The sequence below is a fragment of the Chaetodon auriga genome, chromosome 22 (assembly GCF_051107435.1).
Source record: "Chaetodon auriga isolate fChaAug3 chromosome 22, fChaAug3.hap1, whole genome shotgun sequence".
Classification (NCBI taxonomy): Eukaryota; Metazoa; Chordata; class Actinopteri; order Chaetodontiformes; family Chaetodontidae; genus Chaetodon; species Chaetodon auriga.
The window spans coordinates 19,748,042-19,762,500 of NC_135095.1; the positions used below are offsets into that span (position 1 = coordinate 19,748,042).

At 49.4% G+C, this 14,459-nt stretch overlaps 1 protein-coding gene across 2 annotated transcripts in view; it reads left to right on the plus strand.

Annotated features, from left to right (window-relative positions):
- Positions 1 to 14,459, plus strand: part of phf21b (PHD finger protein 21B) — a 68,807-nt gene that overhangs the window by 38,420 nt on the left and 15,928 nt on the right. For both annotated transcript variants that reach the window (XM_076722619.1, XM_076722620.1), the window contains one exon: positions 14,386 to 14,459. This exon is cut by the window's right edge and continues 187 nt beyond it. In XM_076722619.1, the coding sequence (XP_076578734.1) occupies positions 14,386 to 14,459 (74 nt within the window). The remainder of the gene's footprint in view (positions 1 to 14,385) is intronic.

Sequence of the window (14,459 nt, forward strand, 5' to 3'; positions counted from 1 at the left end):
CATCAGACTTGATCTCATATTGGTCTTGAAACATCATAAAAACGTCGAGGCTGTGTTTCAGACTGCAGGTGTGGACTTTGAAAGACTAACCAGTTGCATTATGGGAAACATAGGATCTGTACTGGACACAAAAGTCAGCTTCTCGATCTGAGCTCTTCGTCTTTCCACCGTTTGAAATGAGCGAAAAGCTCGTGAGCAGATGAGCTGAAGTCTCGCTGCCGCTGCTCCTCACACGACGTTCTCTCCTCCAGTGTGTGGAGCTTTTACAGCTGGAGGAGGTCATATGAGGAGGGTTCAGGAGGTCTGGAGCAGGAGAGCCGGCTGACGGCTGTCACTGTGTCCCCTGGTACTTGTCATTGAGGGTGTTGTGGGTGGGGGATGCCCCTCAGACCTGTGGGGGGTCTGCTGAACCAGGTCTGATGACAAACTGACCTGCTTTGTTTGTTGAGATGCTGATGGAGGCTTTGAGCTTCAGACCTCCATGTTGCATTACGTGGACCACCCCGTCCTGCAGCGAGACCCCTCCCCTGCATAGATGAGTGTGTTGGGATGCCCCCCCCCCGCCCCTCTGTTAATGGGGGGGGGGTTGGAGTGACAGAATCCCTCCCTTTGTCCCCTCAGAGCCCCCTGGGTGACTGCAGGAAGTTCTCAGATATCTGAGAAGAGGAGCAGCAGATGTTCAGCTCCTCCTCTTCATGAGAGCATGTCGACAAAAAGTACCAAAAAATACTTCAAGTATTTATAAAAACTAATTATTCATTTGTAAATTCTAGAAAAGTCGATTTCTTTTGGAAATTCAGCTTGTCGGACACTTTTTACAGTGTGAAATCCATCAGTGAGTCATGTGACCAACAAATACTACAAACACCAAACTTATCCAGTCACACTTCAGCTGTCTTCAGGCTGACAGGAAGTTTGGGGTCAAAGGTCGTCTGAGCTGAAGCTTCAGGTTCTGTGCGTCCGCTTGCTTTGAGCACCTGGTGGCTGTCAGGTGAACTGCAGCCTCCGCAGTGTGTGTGTGTGTGTGTGTGTGTGTGTGTGTGTGTGTGTGTGTGTGTGGTCGGTCACTGTTCTTTGTGGCTGCATCTGTCTGCCTCTATTGTTTGCAGGGGTCCATCTGCTGGCCTCCAGCTCGGCACCTCCTCCCCCCTCAGACTCTCCTGCTCAGGCAGCAAACACCCCCATCCTCTCCTCCCCCCCCCCAGCCTCTCTCTGCCTCTGCAGGAGAGCCAGCTGTCCTCCTCCTCCTCCTCCTCCTCCTCCTCCTCCATCATCACTGAGCTCAGTGTTCACAAACATCAGACTGAACGTTTGGTTTCAGTCAGCTGGAAGTTGTTTATTTCTTCTTTCTGGTCACATGTTTTCATGTGTGTTTTAGTTCAGCGTTTATTCCATAAACAGAATAATATCTGTGCATCTGTGACAGAGCAGAAAGAGTTTCACTGCTGAGACCTCCATGAAGTCAAATCGTCCTGAACCATCGTGACCGCTGACTTCATGAAGGGAGAAGTGATGATAGTACACAGATATTTTTATTATAGACATTTTTTTAGGTTTTAAATGACAAAACAGGATGTTTGATGACATCATCCCGGCCTTTAGACCAAGGTTTGGGCATTTTTCACAGGTTTATGATATTTAGGATAGAACAGTTGACAGATATCTGACAAATGAAGGATGATGAATTAGTCTCAGCTGTTTGACTCCATGAAACCTGATGAAGGTTCTAACACTGATGTATAAATTCCTGCTGAAAGGCCCCGACTGGGTTCACTGATCAATAGGTCAGAATGCTAATAGTGAGTATTGATCACTGAGCAGGAAAAGTCTTCAGATCATAAAATCAGCTTCATGCAGAGCAGGAAGAGCAGCGTTCAGGCTGTGATGATGTTCAGTCCATCTGTGTGTTTGTGGTACTCCAAAGGTTTCAGGACTCGTCTTCTCAGCCTCCAACAGAACTCGTGTTACTGTGAGAAACACGGGATGGGGTCAGTCTGTTTTAAGAGGCGGGCCTACGAGCAGGATCTGTGACATCACAAATCGTTTAGGTGTGTCAGGTGTGACGTAGAAACATGAAGCCAGACTCCGTTATCTTTGATCAGACGGGAGCAGTCGAGGCCTTTTGAAGGATTTCACACGTTATTGATCCCAGCAGATGGATCTGTGGTCCTCTGAAGCTGCTTTAAGGCCGGTCAAAGATTCGGCTTTGACTAAAATAGAGCTGTGTCCTCATGTCTCTGTGCAGAATCAAGCTGAGCTCTGTGGTGGGGGGTCAGCTGTTGTCTCTCAGTGAGCTCATCTGGACATTTATTTCTATAAAGAAAACTAGTTCCAAAGCGAGTGATGATGAAATGGATTGTCGGTTGGAGGCGCTGGCGGGTGAGATCCTGTGCAGGTCTGTGATTGGTGGTTGGTGAACTGCTGGATGTGCGAGTGGTGGAGGCGGTGGAGGTGTAGATCAGCGTCCTGGTGTGGACATAAATGTCTTCAGAAAAGGATCCTAAAGCACTTCAGCTGTGTCCTGGTTCAGTCTGACCCTGTTTACACTGAGACGCTTCGTGAGTCTGGATCACATTTGGTCTTTAGAGAGTGGAAACGCGTCCGAGCAGCGTTCAAAGGGCCCAGAGTCGACCCTGATCGCCCAAACACCAGGACGGACTGCTCTCAGATCAGTGGTCAGTGAAAGCGTCTTAAGTCTCACCTGGATTTTAAGGAGACGGGGAGTGACGTGGACATTTATTAGAAGGAAATATGAAGGCTCCTCCTCGGTGTGAACGAGGCCAGCGGAGCCGGCGGAGCCTCGGCACGCCGACGCCAACCGTCCATTTAATCAGCACCAATAACGTCTCCTGCTGCTCCTTCTGCCATTTTTCATCCTCTGATTATCTGCGGTCAGGAGAGCAGAGCCGGGATGATCAGTGGACGCAGCAGCAGCTCTATAATTTCTCCTCGGCTCTTCACTTAATATAGAGTTTGACCTTTCGGTGGTTTGTGATTGTCGCCGCCGGCGGTCAATATTCTGCGCTCTCGCTGAAGGTGCGAGGCCGCTCGCCGGGCAAATAAATGTCTTCATTACAGCGGCGGCTCCGAGCCACATTCCTCTCTGCGACGTTCAGGTCGTTCTGCTTCAGCTTCAGATAGACGCTGAGGGAGCGCCATGGTTCTCCCAGGAGGAGAGATTAAAGACGCTCGCTCCTCACAGGTGAGCGGGCCGTGAGCCGCTCTGCTGATGGAGGCGCTGAAGGAGCTGAACAGCTGACTGGACAGCAGCTGATGTCTGGAGTCACACTGAAATATTTGTGTTTGCAGCGATCGACTGATCCTCAAACGTCGGTCAGCTGCTCAACTCCATCACGCTGGAGCTTCACGCTCTGACCACCAGTCCCTTTGGTGGATGTCTCTGAATACTACAATTCCCATGAGCCTTAGCTGCCAGTCCTCTGCACAGTCAGCCGTCAGGCCTCGTTATTTTCTGATGTTTACAAAGTGAGTAAATCAAACCTTCAGGACGTGAACAGATCCACAGGTTTATCTGTGATAATGAATAAAAAGTGTCGCCTTTTATTTTCACTTCTTCAGACGTTTTCCCGCCTCGGCTGAGAGAAAAAAATGCTTTTTGATTTGCTTATAAGTGGGCGGAGCAGACAGGAAGACCACGCTCCCCTTCAGTGTAAAAGCATCAGCAGAGCGTCTCCTGCTGCTGCTCCTCCTCCTCGCCGTTCAGGGTGAAGCGCAGACGCCACAGCACAGACTGAGCTTTTCTAACAAACCCGAGAGGTTTGAGTCAGATCGAGCTTCTTCTTCTTCACTTGTTTTATTTCCTCTTGTCGTGTCCATTGACGAGTCGTCATGGCAACATCAATGTGACGCTGCAGAGTCCCGTCAGCGTCTGAGCAAACGTCTCTGTGCTCGCACGTCTCACAGACGGACGCCGGCTGGCCGACGCAGCGTTTCACCTGTAATAAAAGCGGGGGGGGTCGCCCGCCAATGGGGAGCGTGAGATTCAATCATTTATTTTTTACAGAGAGGAGCTACGGCGAGAACAGCGGGCAGCTCAGCGCGTCACAAACCCTTGATTACATTTCACCTTTTCGACCAATCAGCACGCGAGGCTCTGCGTCGAGGGCTCAGATAGGTTGAGGGTGTAGAAAAAGGCTGTTTCAAGCCTCCGTCCCACACTCACATCTTTTATCAACTCCCATTCATCTGTGCGGCGCAGCGCTCCGTCGCGGCTGAAAACCCAATTAGCATAGATTGGCGATTGAAATCTGGCCGCTGATGACGCCGACAGCTGGAGACTCGCAGCGGGCTCGCCTCAGAAACGCTCCGTCCCTGCTTCGGCCTTCAGTCCAGAAATATCTTGAGGCCGCTTTGCTGAAAGTTACTGGATGATAAACAAAGCAGAGTTTGATCCTGTTATTCTCTCCTCCAAAACCGAAAGGAATCAGAGGACCTGAAGGCAGCACGCCGCCGCTCAACAAACAAGTGATTAGTTCCCTGATCGATCAGACGCACCGTCGCTGATTCTGCTGCTGTAATTAAAGTTTGTCCCAGTGAGCGACTCAGCAGAGTTTCTCTCTTCTGTCCGTCTGCGGAGCCACGACGACGCCACTGACTGAGAAAGGTGTCGTTACTATCAGACGTTTCTTTAATCCTGTCGTTGATTTATCATCACTTCAGCGGTCGTTCTGTAAATGATGTTTAGGCTCAGGTTAAAAAAAAGCTTTTATTACCTGTACTGCAGTAGTCTGTGTAAAAATACTGCTGCCACACCTCAACAGTACTCCATTAGTGGAGTTTTACTCAGGTAAGAGCAGAAAAATGCTCCTCTAGTACCAGGACTTGCTGAGTTTCACTGGTGTTAGAGTGATCAAAGCAGAAGTCATTGGACATAATGAGTGAATAAAACTGTGTTTCTGTTAAAAAGAGAAGCTAATTATTTCTAACTGATGTTTTTTTTTCTAGCTCAGCACTTCCTGTGTGTTTGTTTGTGATCACAGTTCACTGACGGTCAGATTCTCCAACAGAAAAGCTGTTTTTAATCACTAACACTTCCTACATATGTTTCAAATTAAAAGTCAAAGCTGCTGCGTTTGATCGTGGAATAAGTGTTTGTGTTAGTGGACATTTTTTTGATTTATCAATAAAATGGTGACAGCAGGTGAACCTGGAGGTTAAATCCAGCCAATCGCAGATCAGGGAGGCGTCGCTGAAACGTCCTCAGAATTGAGGCTGAATTGACACTGACTGAAACCGTAAAGTCATCTTAACGTTGGACAATCTGTGTGAAATTAAACATCTCTTTAAAGTTTAATCAAATGTCTGAACTGTCGTTTATCCACTAATCAATAAATCAATCGATCGTTTGGCTGTGGACTTCCTGCTGCCGCTCCAGTTCAGCAGCTGACGCCGTGTGTCACATTCCAGTGAAGGAAATTAGACTCTGGGCACGTTTGATTTGCATTTAAAAGGATTTATTGTCCGCTGTCGGTGTGACGGGCGGAGACTGACCACATGATCAAACCGTGTTTTCTCTGAGAGGAAACTGGAAGCCTGAACGTAACGCCGGGATCAAAGTTTAGCGGGACGCCTTCGTGTGTTGTTCGCCTGCGTAATGAGCGTTTTAATGTGATCGTTATCAGCCGTCAAACAGAAGCAAAGGAGCACTGATACGAACAATTAACATTTAACATGGAGGCTGAATACCGGCAGCAGCTCTGAGCGTCAGCCATCCTCCTTTCATGACGTACCTGAAGCTCTGACAGCAGGTGACTGTTGGTTGTGGTCATGAGCTGCACGCTAACGCTAACTGACAGGCCACAAAGATGTAACACAAGGATGAAACATCTGTTAGTGTCTCTGAAGACCAGTCCATCACTTCAAGAGACGCTGAGCAGCGGAGGACATTCGTGTCACATCCAGGCCACCGTCCGAACACCTTCTGCTACACAAACATCCAGATATTACACTTGGTGAGCCGCAGAACTCAGTAACCATGTTCCAGCTTACATACAGTTAGATTTCTGTTAACTTCATCTGCATCTTTTTGTTGTCTTCTCGGTGATTTACAGAAACAAATGAGAACCAAAGAGTCATCGTTCATTTCCTGGTTTGCGGTTTTGGTTTTTTGATCGTTCTGCTTCATTTTCTCATGTCACTGAACTCATTGAGCGGACGTTGACTCGAGTCTGGTTTAACGCTGACAGACATGTTGATGTGCTGCAGCTGAAGTGGACTTTGTGTCCACTTCACTTGTGTCTTAGCGTCCCCCTGCAGAGTCACCGTTTCGTGATCCAGCCCTGCAGCAGCCTGCGCCGCCTCCCCATCAGGTCCTGGGTGGATGGCGGGTGCAGGTTTTTGTCACACATGCTGCACCAGAAGCCAGAACCACCTCTGGAGTGTTTCCCTGCTGGGCCTCCTCCAGCGGTCCCACAGCTGTGTCCATGCTGTGTTTGTTGGCTGAACCTCCACCTCCACATGTGGGGAAGCGGGGGGCCTCGGTCCCTGACGCCGCCCTTTGCCAGACTGTGGGCGAGGGGCCAGACTCTGTCCTGTGTCTCCTGTTGATAAGCTGTACCACTGCAGGGGAGGGGGATCAACGGAGAACCGCAGCAGCTCTGTTTGACTGTGGGACAGAACTGAGTCCATTTTGTCAAATCCTGAACTCCAACTAACGACTTTCAGAGTTTTACAGTCATTTTCTTTCATTCTTTACTTTGTTCTCTGAAATAGGAAACCATCAAACTTCTGCCAATGAAACTTGAGATTAAAAATTCAAGGTGGAAGCAGCAGCTGACAAAACAGTCTCTGCACAGAGTCCATTTAGCAGCTGCTCCGGATCTTTCAGTCGTGTCCTCTGTCTTCCTCAGCGGTTTGCACAGTGGTCATGGGACTGGAGACGAACATGTTCAATCACCTGAGAACAGACCGACGTCCATCTGACCGCAGGGATCCTGGGCTCTGGTGAAAAGCTCTAGAACTGCTCCTGAACAGACCCTTTGGTGGGATTCTGTCAGCTTGAGAGCGTCCTCGTACTCTCACCTTGAATAGTTGAGCGCACTTCAGCCGCTACCTCCTTTTCATCCTCTCTGAGGTAAAATCATGAGTGCAGGACCTTTAAGGGAATGTTTCTGCACTGCTGTATTACTACAATGAAGGATTTGAGCCTTTCCTCCATCGCTGGGAGGCAGCAGGAGAAACTGCAGCCCTCCGTCTCCTCAGCACCTTTCAGGACTGAAGGGCCTCGTTGCTAAATGGAGTGTAAACAAAGAAAACGTCTGGCAGCTGCACTGATGGAAATCTGAACAGCTACTAATGCGTTTTTCAGCAGCCCAGTTATCTCAAAGGCACACTATCAAACAGAGGACATAATGAGTGTGGATAATCCGCTCGCTGCATCTGCAGTAAACAGCCAGGCCGACAGATGACCTTAACCGTGGACGTCAAGCGGCGGCAGCGTCCTCAATTAAATCCTGCCAGACGAGTGGTGGAAGAGCAGACCTCTCAAACCCTCTTACTCCTTACATTCCCAGTTTAGATTAAAGATGCCACCTCTAACTCTGTCACGACACCCCAATCCCCCGTTCTCCTGAAGGTGTGGCTGAAGCTGAAGCAGCTGAGGCGGCGGACTTGTCTTGGTCGTCTCAAAGTGTCCGTCCTTTTCCTGCTGAAACATGACATGGGACATGGGACAAAAGCTAGAAAGATTTGCTCGAGTGTCAGCGGAGGTGGGAGTGATTAAAGGAGCTGCACTCATTTTCTCACTGAGGGGCGTGAAAGATAGAACTGTTGTTTCACCCTCAGGTGTCGAGTAGTCGAGTGGAGGACGTCAGCAGTGATGGAGGCGTGGCAGAGGAAACGCTGCCGACCCTGTTTTAGCTTGACATCTGTGGGATTGTGTTGTCCTCTGGACAGGTGGAGACAAAGATCGGTCACCTCCTGATTGGGTCCAATCAGTCACAAGTTGTCCTCCCCTGACTCGTCATGCCTCATCCTCGATTCGTCCATGAGCCCTGACTCCTCCTGACTCCAGCTCACGCCTCCTGACTGGAGGGGGGACTCCAGGTGCTGCTGACCTTGTTGTCTGAGTCGGCAGCTGTTTGCAGGAGGCGAACACCGAACACGCCCGGTGCGCGTGGAGAGTCGTGTGACGTGGTGCTAAAAGGCTCGTCTGGGCTTTAAAGCGCTGCTTGAAACTGAAAAGGTGTCAGAGTGAATGAAATGATGATGCTTCCTCTCTGGATCAGTGTCTCTGTGTCCTCTGGACATCAGCCATGTCTCATGGACCCGCTGTCCCTTTGCTATCAGCTGACAGGCTGCACAGTGCAGCTGTTTCAGGCTCTGCCAGCTCCTGACGTGAGCGGCTCTCTGGTTCCAGCTCACCTCTCTATCTCAAGCACTTTGACGGGAGCGCTCCCAAAGTTTCAGCTGACATGGAGGAGAGGAGCAGGAGGAGCAGCACGCCCTGCATGGCACACTGACTCCTGCTGCTCCTTCAAGCACTGTGACAAATACTGAGGAGGCACAAAGACGCCTGAGCTCTCATCAGTCTCTAAATTGACATTTGAGAAGTCTAGGGGTTGATTTGTAAACTCTAAACGAACAGGCCGTCTCCGTCCACAGTCGGGAGTCCAATCATCCATAAACATTGGCCTTAGTTCTCCTCCTCCCTGAGCTCATATTCAGGCTGGACAGCTGTTTGATTTTTCAGCCTGACATCATCTTCATGTTAGCCAGTTTCTCTTTGGGGGGGGGAGTCATTTTGGTCTAACCGGATGAACAACAACCTTCATAGTGATGTCACACTCACTGATTGGCCGTTTTTTTTTTTTTAGCTATATTTCATAGCAGTGAGCTGCGTAGTAACAGCCAAGTTTTGAAACAGACAAATTCTGCTTTTCTCGATGGTTTTGTGGTCTAATTACTACTGAACTTCTCTGCACAAATATTCCTGACTTGAACACATCCGTCTTTCAAACTCCAGCTCGTTCAGAGCGTTCACACCACTTTGATGTGCGCCAGCTCGGAGTCGGACGGCGTTCGGGGGTAGCTGCAGAACATTGGGCATGCATCAGAGCGCCGGTTCCCCTCATCACAGTGTCCAGTCGTCGTTAGAGCGGCAGTGAGGATGAAAGGTGAGCAGCGAGTGGACGCTGATGAAAGCCGTCTCTGCTGCCTGCGTCTAATTGAACTCAGCCAGATATGTGGAGAAATTAGCTCGTTAACATGTGGCCCTGCGTCGCTTCGTTAAGATTCCCTCGCACAGGTTGTTTCCTGTGAGGTGGAACCGTCCACTCAGGGGTCAGCGTGTCACGCAGAGTGTCCCGGTGTGATCCACCAGTGGACACGCACGTCGTCTGCCGTCTCGTAGCTTCACGCTGATTGATTTTGGACATGTCACTCTGCTTCAGGAGCCGAGTGTCCACGTCTGTTCCTCAGGTTGACCAGCGCTCTGAAGACGTCGATGCTGAGCACTGAGTAAAATCACTTTCATTAGTCAGCGAGAGGAAGCGCCTTTATCCGTCGGAGAAGACGGCGTGTTGAAGCATCACGGCCTCTCTGCCTCTGTGGTGTCTTCTTTTGCACCCTGCCTACATTAGAGGGACCTCGTCCTGCCTGAACCGTGGACCTGAGGGGTTGTAATGGCACCATATGTGCCATCAGATCCTCTGAGAGGCACTCGAGTGATCCTGTAGGTGGCGAGGACAACGCCGTTTGGCTTTCTGCCTGAATGTCATAAAGAAAAAGTGAAGCAAAGCATTTCAGGTCCAATAAATGTCCACAGAGACATTCATAGAAATGGCTGCCCGGTCCCTCCGACCCGCAAAGGCTGGTTAACGATATGACAAAGATGTAAACGTCGTTGATCAGGATGTGCACCAACACGCTGAAAATCTGACCTTTGATAAGAAGAAGAAGAAGAATCGGGGGGAGACATTCCCCTTTATTCGTCACACACACATTCATGCACACTGCACTGCACACGAGGTGAAACTTATCCTCCGCTTTTCACCCATCCTGGTCATCCCTCCTCCGCGGCAGACCAGGAGCGGTGGGCAGCCAGACCGGCGCCGGGGGACCCATCTCGTCGTCACCATTGGTCAGGTGGTGATCTTCTTGCATGTTTTTAGTGGGGGTATATTTTATGGAGGATCCCCCAGGTGAACACGGGGAGAACATGCAAACTCCACACAGAAAGGCCCTCCTCAAGCAGCAGGCACCGAAGGCCTGGTGGAGGACACACCCCCCGTGGAGGACACCCCCCCCGTGGAGGACACACCCCCGGTGCCCGCAGCGAGAATCGAACCCGGGTTGCTGTGAGGCGACAGTGTTGCCACCGTGCCACCGTGCCCTGATTATCGACCAATGATGTCACGGTTTCCTCTGTGATGTAATGTAGCCTAGCTTAGCACAAAGACTGGAAGCAGGGGGAAACTGCTAGCCTTGCTCCATCAGAAGGGAAAAAAGTAGGCCCTGCAGCAGCTCCGGCGCTGATTGGCTCCAGGAGGGTCAGACCTGGATTGAACATATTAACAGTCTTTTAATGGATTTTGGACGTGTTAAACTTTATTTTAACGGTAAAAACTCTCCATTTTTTCTTTAATTAAGCTCCTCTGAGTTTGCCACTTTAAATTATGTTTTCAGTTATTTTGCAAATGAGTGTTTTCTTCTTACTCGGGGTTGAACCTCAGTGTGGGATTAATGACTCAGGGACTGATTCAGACGTGTTGGATGCTTTAATGGGGTTTCTGTGTGGGTGAAGAGGCAGAGGGAGCATTAAAGGGATCTCTGATGAGGGACATCATGTGTTGTATTCTTTGTCATCTGTAGTGTTTCAGAGATGAAGACGCTCTCTGCCAACAAACGCTTCTTTCGTGACCTGTTTTTTTCATTTGTGTCGTGTCTCGGACCGTTGGAAGGTGGATTTTTGTTGTTTTCGTGAGCCGTGTGTTCAGCCGGGCTGCGTTTTGTTGACTTATTTAAAGCTGTAAATCTTTGAAGACCTTGTTCTTCGTCTGGTCTTTGGTGCTGAGGCTGGTTTCTGCTCTGAACCTTCTCCTGGATGTTTGATTCAGTGTGTGATCCGTTTCTGTGGCAGCAGACGGACTTTTTGGATCTTTTCATCCTTCCTTTGCCGGTTTATCGTGCCAGTTGTGTGGATTTCCTGAGGACAGAGCGGCTTCAGACCAGAGGAAATGTTGACGCGTTCATGAATCTTGAAGCTGCGGTGAAGCATCGGTCAGGAGCGGACTTTATTTCTCTAGAAGTAAATCCACCTTTAAGCTTCTTCCAGGTGGCTTTGAAAAGGCCTTGGAGCGTCTTGAATGCGGCTCGGTGGTACCTGCTGTTACCACGCTCTGTGTTTCCCCACGTCATTCACTTTCTCCTCGGCTCTCTCCGGGAGGGACGAGTCTCCACTCTCCGGCCTGGAGAGGCTTTGAATGGGTGACCTTTGAGACAATCGGAGGTGACCCGGCTCCAACAAATGCTGAATGGCAAGCGGCGGCCCCCGGGTCCCGATGCAGGCGCCTGCTCGGGCTGCCTGTGGATTACATTGATCCCCTGAAACAATGGGGCCGCGCCACGCTCATTGTTGACAGGGAATTAATAAATAACAAGTTGTGAATAAATGCGGGGGGTTTCTGGAGGGACGGGCTTTAACGCTGTGGGCTCTGGAGGCCTCGGCTGTGGAGTGATTTGTGCAGCTCTGAAAGAGTTTCCTGTTCTTTTGTCAGTGAACGCCTCGCGGTGAATCTGGGTTACTTTGCTTCTCACACCGTCAGCAGGTTTGCAGAGTGAAATCTGGAGACGCAGACTTATGTAACGGCTGTCTGATTCATGGAGGCTGCGCTCTGGTTCAGGTGAAACGTGTGGAAGGATACACTCCGTCAGGCTCAGAGGTGTGATGTGGCGTTTGGTTGTTAAAGACGAGGCGGAGCGACGTCGTGTACGGTCCAGTCTGTGCTGATCAGCCAATGGATGCTCTGAAAGCAAACACACACAGTCGTCGTCCAGAAACTGTTTATTTAGACTCACAAACAAACACCCACTACAGCACCAAAGGTGGATTCATCCGCCGCCGAGAATAGTCCCCAACTAATGCTTGTTCTGCTAAAAGCTGCAGTGAGCAGCAGTTCGAGGATCACTGAACCTTTTAGACATGAAGCCAATGAGCTCAGACGTGAGACGGTACTGAGAGACGGTGAGTCCAAACATGGACTGAATGGTGACCTTCTTGTGCTCGTATATAAGAACCAGACCTCTGTCAGATGGAGTTGATCCAGTTATCTGATCTGACTTAAAGTAAGTCCTCTGACAGAAACCACTGAGTCTTTAAGGCCGACGTGTGCTCGCTCCTCAGGAGAAGTGTGTGCTCGTTTTCACTGTTTCAATCATAATAATAATAAAATAATAATAATAGAGAAAATGATGAGGTGAACCGATGGTGGTGGTTTAATTATGACACTTTGATGTTTTCTGACTTAAAGACTAAAAATACATTCTGGCCTGTAAAAACTGACATTTCATGAATGATCCAGGGTCATTGTTGGAATACGTTGAGGAAGGAATGATTGCCTTTATTTCAAAATAAAAGCACGCTGGCATTGAAGAAGGTTCCGTCCAGGATTAACAAATCAGACTGCTGTTAGCTGCACGTGAGCAGGTTTGAAAACAAAACCCGTCCAGTCCACCTTAAAGCTGCAGCCTCTGTTTTAAGGAGGACTGCCTGATTAGTAATGCAGCATCTGAGGCAGCAGCGGGCCCCTGAATGAATGTGTAAACCCCCTGCTTCCTCCCCTCAGCCCCTCACTGCACTCTGGGTAGATAATAGAGCCTGTAATGGGGGGGGGGGTCCACTCAGGGAAAAGAAAAGTGAAATTCAGCTGGTGTGGATGAATCCTTCAGACTCTTTTGTGGTGATTTGGGAACATTTGGGTGTAAAACAGGAGCACATGTATCCTCGTCTCGCTCCCTCTCGTTGGCGTTTGATGTTGTTTATCAAAGCGCCTCTTTGCTGATGTATTTACAAGGTAATTACTGCGGCGAGCGAGGACGCTCAGGTCTGCGAACGCTCTCTAACTGCACGCCGCGCCGCCTGCTCGGAAAGCCTTCATGTTTTTTCAGCAGATGCACAAACTGTCTGCTTCTGCCAGAGAAAACGAACCCCCCCCCCCACACCCACAGACCCACTGTAGCCCACAGAAAGGCAGAAAAAAGGCAGCGGCGGGATGAGAAGGGCCAGTTGGATGGAATATAAAATATTTAGAGAGCCTCTTCTTTCAGCAGTGCGAGGGTGAAGCGCAGGGGAAAGCGAGATGTACTTATCTCTGCTTTGGAAGATGTGTTTTTCTTTTCCAGGCTGAAGAGGAGGGTGGGTGGGTGGGGGAGGGGTCTGACAGTGTGTGTGTGTGTGTGTGTGTGTGTGTGAGAGATGAGGCCGGTCTGGTGAGAGGACAGTCGAGCAGCAGCAGCCTCAGAGCTCCAATCATGGAGTCCTGAAGAAGGAAAAGCCGCCGTCTGTTTCACACGTTCACAAAGTGAAGACGAGTCGACTCGTAACCACGTGATGTCATCAACGTTTGACCTCCAGATCAATGTCATCTAAACAAAGCGAACATTTAAAAGACAACAAACTTTATTTAACAAAAGAGAAACAAGCGAACTCTTCTGTCGGCCGTGATGGCAGTAAAACACGAGCTGTGGTCGCTTCTGATCGCTCTGATCAATACTGATGAATCAGCGCCATCACAAACACGACTTCAGCTGTGTGGCCTGTGTACCTTTCACTGCATCAGCTGTGAAACTGTAATAGTAATTGTTTTAATAGCAGTAGTAGTAGTAAACAGTATCCTCAGTATGAGTACTGCTGTAACTGACTGGATCATCTTCATCATCTTCTTCATCACCTCAGTTTTCTGTCTGTTTATTCATCAGTTTATTCTGTTTGTTTTGTTTCAAAACAAAATTCATTAGTTCACAAACTGATTTACAGTCACAGATGTTGTGAATACTAACAGTACTGACAGTACTCTGAGTACTCTCAGCAGTGAAATGTGTACAAACACTGTGAACACGTCTGTCTGTCTCTGACCTGTTTCCTGTCTGTCTCTAACCTGTTTCCTGTCTGACCTGTTTCCTGTCTGTCTCTGACCTGTTTCCTGTCTGTCTCTAACCTGTTTCCTGTCTGTCTCTGACCTGTTTCCTGTCTGTCTCTAACCTGTTTCCTGTCTGTCTCTGACCTGTTTCCTGTTTGTCTCTAACCTGTTTCCTGTCTGACCTGTTTCCTGTCTGTCTCTGACCTGTTTCCTGTTTGTCTCTAACCTGTTTCCTGTCTGACCTGTTTCCTGTCTGTCTCTAACCTGTTTCCTGTCTGTCCCCCTGCAGAAGCTGGCAGTCAGAGGTTGTCCTGTAGGGACGACGAAGCCGCTGTCCCTCATCAAGCCTCCCAGTCAGGGCAT